The sequence below is a fragment of the Octopus bimaculoides genome, chromosome 19 (genome assembly GCF_046866305.1).
Source record: "Octopus bimaculoides isolate indiv1 chromosome 19, ASM4686630v1, whole genome shotgun sequence".
NCBI lineage: Eukaryota > Metazoa > Mollusca > Cephalopoda > Octopoda > Octopodidae > Octopus > Octopus bimaculoides.
This window is the reverse complement of record NC_142946.1, coordinates 24,673,047-24,687,429: the sequence shown is the minus strand read 5'-3', so window position 1 is coordinate 24,687,429 and position 14,383 is coordinate 24,673,047. Positions and strand designations below refer to the sequence as shown.

Sequence of the window (14,383 nt, the reverse complement as noted above, 5' to 3'; positions counted from 1 at the left end):
ATATTATGCAACATGAAAAAAATGAAAAGAAAATATATACATAAATGTTATTTTAGCAGTTTAAATTTTTAATATAGTTTTATAAAGAAAAGTAAATATAGACACGTCAGTAATAATTCAAAGATTATTTGAAATTGACTTTCTTCTTTATTATTATTCCAACGTTCACTGGATAAAAAAAATTTACGTCATTACCTGATGAACTGATGGACGATGAAACTGATATGCAGTACAATCAATGATCAGTCCAACTTTTTAATATAACTATTAGTATCTACATTTTTGTATTGGGTTCCCTATTACTGAAAATGATTTTATTTTATTCCTCATATGAATATGTGGTTGACAAATTTGCTTTGTAGCCACATGGTCCTAGGGTTCAGTCTCACTGCACCCCAGAAACTTGGTTATCTTCAACTACAGCACTGGGTTGACCAATACCATGTGTATAAATTTGGAAGGTGGAAATTATTAAGTGGCAACCTATTCTGTATACATACACACATTATATTTGTGTGCATGTGTGTGTGTGTGTCTGTCTGTGCCTCTGTGTGTGTATGTGTGCGTGTATAAATATGTTTGCTTGGCATTTGGTACCAGTGGATATTTACTACTGAGGAAGCTAAAAGAAAGCCAGAAGCCCAGATCAAGGAATGCTACTGCCACTGCCACTACTGGTCTCTACTGCTATTCAACAGTTTATAAATATGTTAAGTAGATATACAGATTACACACACACACACACACACATATATATCTATGAAGAGATAGATAAATAGACATGACAAATAGATAGATAGATAGATAGATAGATAGATAGATACATACATACATACATACATACATACATACATACATACATACATACATTTCTTTTATTAGACACACAGGTCTCAATATAGAGGGGACAATACAATGTAGAATTTTTTCTTCTTAAAAAAAAAAGATAGATAGATAGATAGATAGATAGATAGATAGATAGATTAATGAATATCATACCAACAAATTATGTTAGACCTTTTTGTGTAAAGGTACTAACGCCATGCATTTATCAGATGGGCATATTAAGTTGAACAATGCCAAAAAACAATAGCTGCTACAGAAGTTCTTTGTGTAAAGCCTTTCAGAAAAGGCAAAATGTTATTGCTGCCCGACCATGGCATTTAAGAAACTAATTAAAGGAATGAGTAGAAGGATTTTGTGTCCACTCCCCACTATCATGTTACTGCTCTTGTAGCAAGCAAACTTAAAGAGAAGATCACTCATACCCCAAACCAAACCCTCCAAAAAAATAAATGCCACTACAATTTAATCTAGTTTACATCCCTTCTTTTCTTAATGTAAATGCTATCATCTAATTTTCTTAAGTTAGATGATACCCATTTCTCCACAAATATAGGTATAGAAAGCATGGCCCTAATGACAGGATAGGGGGTTGTATTCAGCTCATCTTGGAAACATTAACTACTATAAAAGGCATGCACATCAGTAGGAATATTATTTGTCACATGGTGAAGCCTGTGCCAAATCTAGACACATCAAGAATCAGGCCTCAACCTACTAGGAGTAGAAACAGTGAATTTAAATATAACAAGTTTTAAGTCTGATGATATTTATTGCACATTCTAAGAAAGCACAAGAATGATTGAATCTAGAATTATCCCCACCACTCTTAAAAACAATAAACTGGTAGAAGTAGGTTACATAGAAAATATTACATGGTTTAAGCCCCTCCCCCTTTTTTTGGAATTAATGTAGTCTCAGATTATCCTTCAATTTTCTATAGGGCTTTGGAGAAGCATTGAACTCCTCTAGTAAGCATAGTAAAATCTTTAATGAGTATACAAAGAAGTTTGTGTATTCTACAATGCTTACTTTAGCTAGTAAGATAGCAACTGTTAACAATAATAAATTAAATAGGTTTAGTAATAAGGTGCATACTTTTAATTTCCCTCTCTTAGCAACAGCAATAATACAAATGCAATATCCAGGGTCTCTTCAGATAGCAAACCTAATAGTATGTGTAACTATGGGAATCAGAAGATATGCCCTTTAAATAACCAATTGCTTAGAAATAATTTAGTTCATAAATGTTCTGTTAAAACAGCTGATAAAGTTCATTATTGCATAAGTGCTATGATATCTAAATTCAAATTTAGATTTCATAATCATATACATTCCTTTTATAATAAAAGGAAAGCTCTGAGCATCTTCCACACTAAATTTATCTTGGATCTCAAAAAGAGCAATACTGATTACTCAATTTTATGGTCAGTTATATCCATACATCACCCCCATACACAGAAGGTAGTTGTAATTTATGTTCAATGGAAGCTCTTGAAATTTTCAGATGTAGATCAGCTCTAATTAACAAATTATTATACTTGTTTCCAACAATTCGAAAATTCCATTTAACTAACATACTTAATTTTAATAGAGTCAGAGATAGCATTCTTATTCTTTGTGTTTCTCCAGCTTTATAACAGGTGATTGTATTAAAAGTGTTATCTACATCTTAATAGCATTCTGCTTAAATTTTTCTTGTATGATCAATAACTTATTTCTTAATGATTTTATTTAATTTCAACCCTAATTAGTTTAATATCAGGCCATAACTCCGATGGCGGTCTTATAGCTTTAGTCTGTACTTTTATTCTCATTACTTGTCCTCATTGTTTCAAATCTTATCAATATCTCCATATTCTCTTTATATTTTTATTCTTCCTATCAATGGTACTTCTAAGAATATAGTAATACACTGTATGGGGAGTGTGATGAGAAGATTTTAATAATAATACATAAAAACATAAACTTTATATAAAATTCATTTTTTAATATAAAATCATGCAACAATATATGAATCTAATATAAAAATGCAAAAAGGATTTATATGTACACACATAATTACTAACATGCATATACATATATGCATGTATAATACATACATATATGCATGTATAATACATACATATACATACATCAACATGCATATTAAGAAAATTATTTAAAATAATGAAAAGTAATACTTTGTAATAATTAATAAAAATTGTAGTAACTCCATGACTGCAATAGAAACATCATTAAATTAAAATCGCCTTCTGTATATCATACTAAATTTATATACACTGTTGAAAGATATGATGCTATAATTTCGTTTTAGAGAAAGTTTTCTTTTACACATTATTTTTTTAACATATCAGTGAAGAGATTTTTCTCTCAGACAAAACCACAGCATTGTGCCTTTTAACAGTGTATATACATTTAGCATGTAGTTTAAAAGTTCATAAAATCTCTTGCTGGTTTTGTGTCTGTGTGGCTGGAGATCAATATCTGAGGATGTACTTGATGGCATGTTGACAGCTCCTAAATGTCTCCCTTTTAACAGTTAGACAAGTGTTAGGATCCAATGATCTCATTTCAGGATAAACCACTATTTTGCACTAAAGAGCTCACATCATCAACAACCATTCATGTAAGGTTTGCATATTTTCAGAATTTTCCACTCTATTTCAAACCCTAGATGTTGCTGGAGAGCTTTGTGGTATTGAACTTGCTCCATTTTCTTAAAGTGGAAGCATGCTTGTTGAATCATACTTTAAAACTACCTTCAGTAAACATATTAGGTTGGCAATTAAGTTCCCGCCGTTTTTTTTCTTTTAATTTAAATTTTTTAAAAGGTTTAATAAAAAATAACAACTAATTAATCAATAATGTATTCACCCTTGTTGTTTACAACTTCTTCCCAACATTCAACAAGATTTTCAATACCTCGCTGGTAGAAATCACCTGATTTTGACTCGAAAAATTGATCCAACCTAGCTCTCAATTCTGCATCAGTATTGAACGAAATTCCACACATAGCATTTGAAAAAGGTCGATAGAGGTGGAAATCCGTTTGCCAAACCAGGAGAGTACGGCGGGTGTTGCAGCACTTCCCAGCCATGTGTTTGAATGGCTTCCTTGGTCATACTGGCGATATGAGGGCTGGCGTTGTCGTGCAGCAGAAGAACTCCATGCTGCCGATTAGGTCTTTTCTCTTGAATAGCCATGTTAAGTCGTTCCATCTGTTGAACATAGAGTTCCGCGTTGACCATTTGGTTCCGTTCGAGCAATTTGTAATGGATAATCCCTTCCCAGTCCCACCATATGCACAACATCGTTTTACACGGATGAAGATCTTTCATGCGCAGTGTCGTTTGTTTACCGGGGCTAAGCCATTCCTTACGCTGCTTCATATTGATGTACAGGCACCATTTTTCGTCGCCAGTAACGATGCGGTAAAGAAATCGTTGTTTGTGTCCATGAGTTGAGCAGTGACGAGCAAGTAAACCAGCGGAGATTGTGGCTCGTTGATTTTTGTTGTCACTTAATGCATGAGGAACCCATGCTCCATACTTCTGAACCTTTCCCATCAAGTGAAGATGCTTCTCTATAGTAGTGTGGGAGCATTCCATTTTCTCTGCCAGTTCCCTTGTCGTTTGATGAGAATTTTCATGCAAAAGTTGGTTTAATAGCACCTCATCGAATTCAACTAGACGGCCAGAACAAGGTGTCTCTTTGAGGTCAAAATTTCCACTTTTGAACTTGGCATACCAATCACGAGTGGTTCTTTCAGCTATGGCACCCTCTACATACACAGCACAAATGTCACAAGCAGCTTTTGCAGCCTTAAAAGGAAAAAAGAGGAAGGTATCGAAAATGCTCGTTTTTCTTAACTTGACATTCCATTTTAATTAAGTTTGTTATGTAATTAATGTAATGAATTTTTTTCCAGCCTCAAGAACTGAGACCAATTCCATTTTCTGAAAATGACACAAATTTTCCAGTGAATTTAGAGGAAATGCTAGATATTGAACCATGGACATTACCAGTAACATGTCAGGGAAATGTAAGTATTTATTATTGTAACCACAAATATTCATAAGCAAATTAGTATAACCCTAATAAAGCTACCTACAAGATACTATGTGGTCACTTGACTTGCTAGAAATACAAGCAAAACCTCTCTTATATCACAACCTACAATCTTAAATAAGAACTGGCATGGCAAGAAGCTTGCTCCCCAGCCACATGGTTCCAGTTCCAATCCCATTGCATGGCACCTTGGGCAAGTGTCTTCTACTATAGCCTTGGGCCAACATATATATATATATGTGTGTGTGTGTGTGTGTGTGTGTGTGTGTGTGTGTGTGTGTGTGTGTATACTCTCTCTTTCCTTTCCTGAGCGTCCAATAATACTATCCATATCAGGTCCTCACTTTGTTGTTTTTTTGTTATTGTTTTTTTTTAACTATATATATATATATATATATATATATATATATATATATGTATGTATGGATGTATGTATGTATATATGTATATATTCATGTTTGTGTGTGTCTGCGTTTATCCCCCTGCCATTGCTTGACAACTGATGTTGGTGTGTTTTCGTCCCTGAAGCTTAGTGGTTCAGCAAAAGAGACCAATAGAATAAGTACTAGGCTTACAAAAAATAAGTCCTGGAGTCGATTTGTTTGAGTCAATTTGGCCTCCAGCATGGTCACAGTCAAGTGACTGAAACAAGTAAAAGAATAAAAGAATACCACTCATGAGAAAATGTACCTCAACAAAATTCCATCTAACCTATGTGAGTATGGGAAAGTGAGGAGCTATATGGTAAGAGGTTTGCTTCCCAACCAAATGGTTCTGGATTCAGTCCTACAGTGTGGAACCTTGGGTAAGCATCTTCTATTATAGCGCTGGGCCAGTCAAAGCCTTGTGAGTGGATTTGGTAGAAGCAAACTGAAAGAAACCTGTTGTATGTATGTATATATGCATATAGGTGTGAATGTGTGTATGTATGTATGTATGTATATATTGTTGTATGTGTGTGTGTGTATGTATGGATGGATGGATGGATGTGTGTGTGTATGTCTATGTTTGTCCCCCTCCACTGCTTGACAACCAGTGTTGGTTTGTTTATGTCCCATTATCTTAGTGGTTCAGCAAAAAAGACTGATAAAATAAGTACTAGGCTTAAAGTGAAATAAGTACTGAGGTGATTTTTTGTCAACCAAATCCTTCAAGGGAGTGCCCCAGCATGGTCACAACCTGATACAAGTAAAAAATAAAATATGAATATAGTTAAAACAATATTTAGACAAACCTTTCCCACCCCAGGCAAATGGAGTAGGGCCTTAGGCAATCCAGCAGTTTTTGTTAATGTCCCAAGATAAAAACAGAGGATTTGTTTTTATTTGATCGAATAAATCACAGGAAGAAAAGTTATTTTCCAAGTAAGACCCTACGGCACAGGCACAGCTCTGTGACAAGAGGCTTGCTTCCCAACCACATGGCGTGGTGCCTTGGGCAAGTGTCTTCCACTATAGCCTTGGGCCAACCAAAGTCATGTGAGTGGATTTGGTAGACAGAAACTGAAAGAAGCCCATCATATGTGTGTGTGTGTGTCTTTGCATCTGTGTTTGTCCCCCATCACCACTTGACAATGGTGTTGGTGTGTTTACATCCCCGTAACTTAACAGTTCAGCAAAAGAGAACAATAGAATAAGTACCAAGCTTTAAAAATAAAAAAAGGCCTGGGGTCGATTTGTTTGACTAAAGCCCTTCAAGATGGTGCCCCAGCATGGCCACAGTCAAATGACTGAAACAAGTAAAAGATAAGCACATACATTCATGCCAAACAACAACAGTTACAATTATTATAATAAGCTAATGAATTTTAGATAACCTTTCAATTAACACATCATATTAACATGATATACTTTGTTTTACTGTAAAGTGTATTTTGAGTTGTTTTAATCCATCTCATTAGTTTTATGTCAAATCATCTCAACTTTCTTTAATGCTTTAGCATGTAAACTAACCATATCTGGCTCAAATATTCTTCTTGTTTTTTGTTCAAACCAGCCAGATTTGGCTTCTCACAACCACACTACAATGTCATTCTAAAATTAAATAATCACATCATCAAAAACTCGAAGCTCAAAGATAATGCATGATTAATTTTAAACAATGTGAATGAATAAGTATTACATTTCATAGAAGAATCTGAATGCTAAAGGGTTAAATTGAAGTTTAGGCCTAACTCAAAGAGCATGGAACAGCATATATAACAAGATGAGATGAGAGACTACTAAAGATATTCCAAACTGTACATCAGGTTCCTCAGTCAAATGCTTGGATTTTAAACTTAAACACTCTTTACATCATGACTAGGTATGGTTGCATGTATATAATAACTATTTAAATGTTTGTTTATTTTCTGAAATTATACTTCATTTGGGTTGTTTTATCTTTATTTTAGACCCAAGTGGATCAAGACAATATGGGTGAAGTGATTTATAAACCTATGGCTGGTTTCCCTCTTTATTACTTTCCATACCATGGACAGGAAAATTACTTGTCCCCTCTGGTTTTCATCATGTTCAAAGGAATCAAAAGATCAATGGCTGTGACAGTTACATGTTCGGTGTGGGCTTCCAACTTCAGAGAAGGATCCTATCAAACTACTTTTAGCTTACTTTTGGACTGAAAAAAAAAAATCATTAATTAAAAAAAAATTACTCTCATAAACAAGATTATCAAGGATCTATCAACTTTGCACCTGGTTTGCTATTCTAACAATAGCATTGCAAGTGTTCAAAACGCATCCATTCCAACTGTTTCTAATTTAGTACCATGTAGTGTAAGCTTCTGTGACAACAAAAGATGTCAGAAAAGAGAGCAAAAACAGGTAAATTCTGGCCCATTTAACTCCTATTGAGACACACAGTGCCTCAACCTGACTAGTAACAAGTCTATTTATCAACTGGTATACCTGCAACGTACTACTGGCATCTTGTTATACTTTAACCATAAAACCCTATCCAAGTATACCATTATCTCATTGTTTCTCATTCCACTCCTTTTTGGGTGCCAATAGCTTTCTTATAACTGGAACTTTGCAATACATATGTTTGTTTTTGATTTTCTCATTCTTTTTGTTTCATTCTGACTTAATACACACATTTCCAAAAATTACATATATTAATCTTCATGCAATTACACACAACAGGATTTCTCTATAATTTTATTATTTTTTTCTCTCTATCAGATTTAAATAATCAAAGATATCAGTCTCCTTTCAGTTGCTGGAATTCTTAAGGGATCAAAAGGCACTGAAAATCAGTTGACAGAAAGATGCTATGAATTATCATTTATATTTAGAAACTATTCTGTTAATGATGCAGTCATTAAATAATTCTTTAATTCCTTAATTTATAAAGGCTAACACCTAGTAAGTTTCAGAAAACTACAATATTAACAGAGGTTTTATTAGCATTTATTTGTTACTTTACCTAAGACAGTTGCTGAAATTTCCCTGCCATCACTACTGAGATGCTCCATCCCATATGTCTGCAAAGCACTAAAGCTATACTTATACCATTACCTCTGGTGTTATTGGGATGCAAATCATTCATGAGATATGTATCATTTCATCATATTATAATTGTCTATGCAAACCTTTCTAACATATGCTATGAGTTCCCTAGTCATGTACACAAGAACTAATAGCTGATGTCTAACACAAATATTACAGCTAACTCAAAATGATAATATTGAAGCTACCACACATGACTTTTCTAACTTTTTCTTCTCCACTGGTTACTGAAAAGAATTGTGGTGTAATAGAGCTCAGCCTAGTTTTCATGACATCAAACTTTCTCCATCTAGGATTACTCTGATACTAGATGTAAACATAATAATAAAAACAGATATCATGCATAGATCATATGTATAATTAAATGCTAACATTCTTTATTAGTAATACTGTTTATTAAGGGAAAGCAAACACAGTTTTCCCAGTCACTTTACATTTATTCATTACAATCAAAGTTCTGTTCTGTACCACAATATTGTTTTACTACATTAGTCAAACTCCCATTCTACTTATTTGCTCACACCAGTTATTCAACTTCACTGTTGTTAACCTTTCTCAATCCATTCATTTCCCTCCAATACTACCGATCTTCTCAGGTGACAAGTATTGCCATAATATAGAAAAATCGCTCAATTTTTATACCAGAAATAATACAAAAATGTAGATCACACACAAAAAGATATACATTCTATAGAAGCAAACAGCAAATGGCTGAGTAGATAACGTGAACTACAATTCCAGAGTCTTCAGTTCTAATCTGCTTCAAGCTTCTTTTATCTGTTTCTGAATAGGACACTTAATTCTACATGTCTTTCTTCATTGACCTAGAAATGGAGAAAATATATTTATTTTATTCAGATGAAAATTTAATGACATGTAGCTAGAGTTAATTATTGACAAAATAAAACTTGTATTCAATACAGTAAACATTTTCACAGAAGCATAATTTATATAGTAACACACTGTAATATATTTTTTACTACAATACAAGCTTATTGAGTCTGTAACAATGGATCTGTTTATAACTGAATGTAACACTTCATCAATCAAATACTTTTGAACAATTTTGACAAATTTCACTTATTAGTCAATAGGCTTTCAACATTGTTCTTGCCTACAGCTCAGCTGTTTTAAAATATAAAGAACAAGAAGAAAATCTCATTGCTTTCTATAAACATCTTTAGGAATGTTTTCAAAACATTTAATAGAATGTTTTCATTACCCAAGCCATCCATAGTTTGGTGCCAATACAATGTATTCTTATAATTTTTTTTTTAAATGTAATTTGAAATGAAAAAGAGAAAAGAAGATAATTATTTTAATCTTGGATTACCAAGAATATAGATCCTTAAACATTCAATAGCACTTTATTCTTGAACTAAGAAAGGTAAAAAAAAAAAGGCCTTGAATGACTGAACTGTTTTGTTACTTCTCGTCAAAACATATACAAGCATTCATATATATATGTATGTGTGTATACATATTTCATATATACATATACATATTATATATATGTATGTATAATATATATATGTATATATATATATATATATATAATATATATATAATATATATATATATTATATACATAATATGCATATATATATGTTCAAATTAAAATCCAGAAAATGGAGAAGTAGCATTAATATAATTTTCTCCATTTTCTGGATTTTAATTTGAATATTTATAAACCAAGATTTATATTTAAACCTATCATTTTAGGAATATTACTGTTCACAGCAAAATAATAGGTTACAAACCAGTAATTCATTGGATATTTTCTATCCCTTAAGGTGGCTTTTTTAACCTCTATATATATATATAGGTAGGTAGCTTGGGTAACTCCCAGATGTTTCCTCTTGAAGCACATCTGTTTATTCCATTATTACAATCACTATGTAGCCACAGTTGCTGCCATATGTTAGTTCAAAATGCATATTAAAATCCAGGATTATGGAAATATTACTTGCAGAGTTATTGTATGACAAAACTGGAACTTAGAAATTTTGGGGTATTATTTATTTTCCATTCCACATGTTTCATTTGCTAATAGAAATTACAGTGTTTTACATGTCATATAGACATGTAAGGAAGTTCCTCTAAGAAATTCGTCAGACAGAGGAAAAAAATTATATTTTGATATTATAAAAATTTTTTTCTCTCTGTTTGAAGAATTTCTAATAGGAAATTTCTTACATGCCTATATGACATATAAATAAAACGCTGTAATTCCAAATAGCAAATGAAACTTGTGTAATAGAGAATAAATAATGCCCAAAAATTTCCATTTTCCTGTTTTGTTATATATATATATATTTATATATATAGTATCTGTGCAGAATCATTAGCCATCAGAGAAATAATTTGCAATATTACTTCTGGCCCTTTACAATCTGAGTTTAAATACCATGGAAGCCATCTTTGCCTTTCATCTTTCTGAAGTGGATAGAATAAAGTGCTGGTTAAGTACTGGGGTTGATGATAATCAACCAACCCCTCCCCTCACAATTGCTGGCTTCCTGCCTAAATTAGAAACAATATATATATGTGTGCATGTATATACATATATGTATACATATATACATATACATATATATATATATATATATATATATATATATATATATATATATATATATATATATATGTGTGTGTGTGTGTGTGTGTATATATGGACAATATATTATATGTATATTATACACACATGTGTATAATGTAAGTAAACATATACATACATACATATATTGGCTGAAGCTGGCATAATGAAATAGGAGCTTTTATAGGCATATTCAAAAACGTTTCCTGTAAACGATCTTAAATGATACAGGTACATATACAGACATATATATATATATATATATATACAGACACACACACACATGCACACACACCCACATAGATGCACACACACCCACATAGATGCACACATACACACACACACTTACACATATAAATATATATAAATATATATATATATATATATATATATATATATATATCCAGGCTTTTGTTTACAAATGAAAGAAAAAATACTCAATATATGTTGCAGATTTTATGCTTATTAGGAATCAGTTACTGATTCATTCCATTACTACACACACACAAACATACATATATATATATATATATATATATATATATATATATACACGTTCATTTATATTTCATATGTATATATATATACATATATATAAGTCCTGGGGTCGATTTGTTCGACTAAAGGCGGTGCTCCAGCATGGCTGCAGTCAAATGACTGTAACAAATAAAAGAATATATATATATATATATATATATATATATATATATATATATATATATATACACAAGCATATACACGCACATTTATATTTCATGTATTTAAACATATATATATATATATATATATATATATATATATATATATATATATATATATATATATACATGCCCATACATACACATGCATGTATACATGCATAAAAATGTACATATATATATTTATGTGAGAAAACAGCTTATATACTGTACACTTCCTAATTAATTTCTTTGAGCACTCTTATGTTTTCTTATATGTATATAAATTTTGTGCTTATAATGTGGTACACTATGCGTGTGTGTGTCATGTGCACACATACATGCATATGTGTGTTTGTGAGAAAGTGAGAGTATTTTGTGAATATACACAAATTTCATACATATGTTTATACTGAGATCTATATTTCCATATTGCAGTCTCTATGTTTAAAACTTGACCAATAGATCCATCATATATTCTATATGCATACACAGCATTCTACTGTGTTCAGTATTTCTGCATTGTGTTGTACAGTGTTACATTTTCAGTTGCATATTGTGAATATGGTCTTTGTGATCAAATTGTATAATCTATATTTATATCTATTTTGGTCTATATTTCCACATTGGGGTTTTTTGTATGTTTACTTTATACTTTATATGTTTCTACTGTTATTTATATGTCCATCCTAAACTCAGTTTATCCTCTCTTTGGATTAACTATTTATACTGTATACCCCCATTTCAACCTGTTTGTCAGCACTGTGGTCTCTACAGCCACACTGTATTCTGTGTGTCTCTCTTCTAGATGGTAGGTCTCATCTGTGATCTCACAGTACAGCCAAAAAGTTGTCAGTATGTCCTCAATTGTTACCTGTATTTCCCTTTACAAGTTACAAATTCATATCATTACCTATATTTATACAAAACTATAAATCATAAATTCCAATTCTTAGAGAAAACATTAACCAAATAACAACAAATTTCATTTTTAGAAAGCTTTACAACAAAATCATTGCTATAAACTTTTTGATAGTATGGAAGTATAGAGTGAATGAGGTTCCAGACTTATAGCTTAGATACTGTAACATTTAAAACAGATTATTTTACCCATGGTAGATAATCTGAGAAAAAGTTTGTTTTTCATTTACTTTATGATACAAAAGCTGGACACTTATGCAAGCCTTATGAGTCATAAGAATTTGGAAAGCATACAAACTTGGCAGTATACTTTGCTTCCCATGGGATGCCATTCTTTTTAGATATGCAATAAATAGTGTTCTCAGGTGATTCAGTTTGGAACTTTGAACTTCCAACAGTCTATACTAAAGCATATTTTAACTCCAGACATTAATATCACCATTAAAATGTTTATGAAATCAACTATGATCATACATTAGTATAGATTATCAGCTAGATTTTCATCTAATATATCAAGGATTAACAACATCACTCATTTTTACTTACTTTTTCTTTCCATGATAAAAATTTTAAATAAACAATGAGTTCTTTTGAAAATGAGAACATAATTGCTTATTTTACTCATTCAAATTGATATGCATTTATATATAAATAAAAGTTTTGTGCTTCTGATATTGTAGCCTCACAAATTTTTCTGTGCATATTCACACAATTTGCAAATAGCTTTTCTTTTCAATATAACGTGAATAAAAATAAGAATTTCATAAATAGTGAGGAAAGGAATTCATAAAAATTTTTTTAATACTAAGTTAATGTTTGTCAGCAACATATTAAATTTAAAGAGATATACATAACTTTTATTTTATTTATTCATTTCATTGTTATTGCTTAGTCAGAGGAGAGGTGATAGTTATAACCCAAGACATCCATGACTAGTAAGAAGAAGAGAGAAAGCTCTCCTTAGATAAGAGATCAAGTCCTACTACTTACAACAGAACGGCCACCTGTAAAGGCACCAAAACATGTCAAATATAACAAGTTTAAGGAATATCTTCTACAAGCAGAAACTATTTTCTCAGCCAGCATTTAATCACAGTGATATGATTAATCCAATATAATATATATTACCTAATTCCTCTTCCTCCTATGGTATATGAACTTATCCAAATTCATTTACTTCACTTTAAATATTGGCTGACACAGAGTACCACCATATTTCTCAAACTCAGTTTTATCAATATATGTATATACATATTTCTTTTTTTACCAGTTTGTATTGATAATTTTTAATCAGAACTTTACAGAGCCAGAAATGATATTTTTTTCATAAAACTGAAAGACAAAAAGCTAATAAATCTACTATTAAGATGAAGTAAATTACTTGTTAGAGTCAAGACATTGGACAACCAATTTCTTTTCTGACTTCTTATTCCTAAAAAGAAAATGCATAAACTATTTGATGTTCCCAAATCTATAAAAGTAAATTTTGAGTCATAGAAAGTTGTGAGGTAAGCTGACATATATTTAATTGAGCATTTAAGATTTTTAAAAAATTGTTGTTTTATTCATAAACACACACACACACACGCAGATGCAAAGGTATTTACCTCAAAATTTCTATATGGAATTTCATTTAGAAATCAGTTTTGTATGTGACTTGTTGACATTATTAGCAGGCAGCTCTAATGATTTCTTTTCCCTGTATATTTAACTTGTCCAGATTTCCAACATTATTAGTTTTATATTTTTCTGGGAATATTTCTACTT

At 31.4% G+C, this 14,383-nt stretch overlaps 1 protein-coding gene across 1 annotated transcript in view; it reads left to right on the top strand.

Annotated features, from left to right (window-relative positions):
- The window catches only part of LOC106874532 (sodium/potassium-transporting ATPase subunit beta), a 106,660-nt gene extending 96,933 nt beyond the window's left edge, over nt 1-9,727 (top strand). The window contains exons 4-5 of the mRNA XM_014922299.3: nt 4,775-4,888; nt 7,307-9,727. Of these exons, the coding sequence (XP_014777785.1) occupies nt 4,775-4,888; nt 7,307-7,534 (342 nt within the window). The 3' untranslated portion in view covers nt 7,535-9,727. The remainder of the gene's footprint in view (nt 1-4,774; nt 4,889-7,306) is intronic.
- The last annotated feature ends 4,656 nt before the right edge of the window (nt 9,728-14,383 follow it).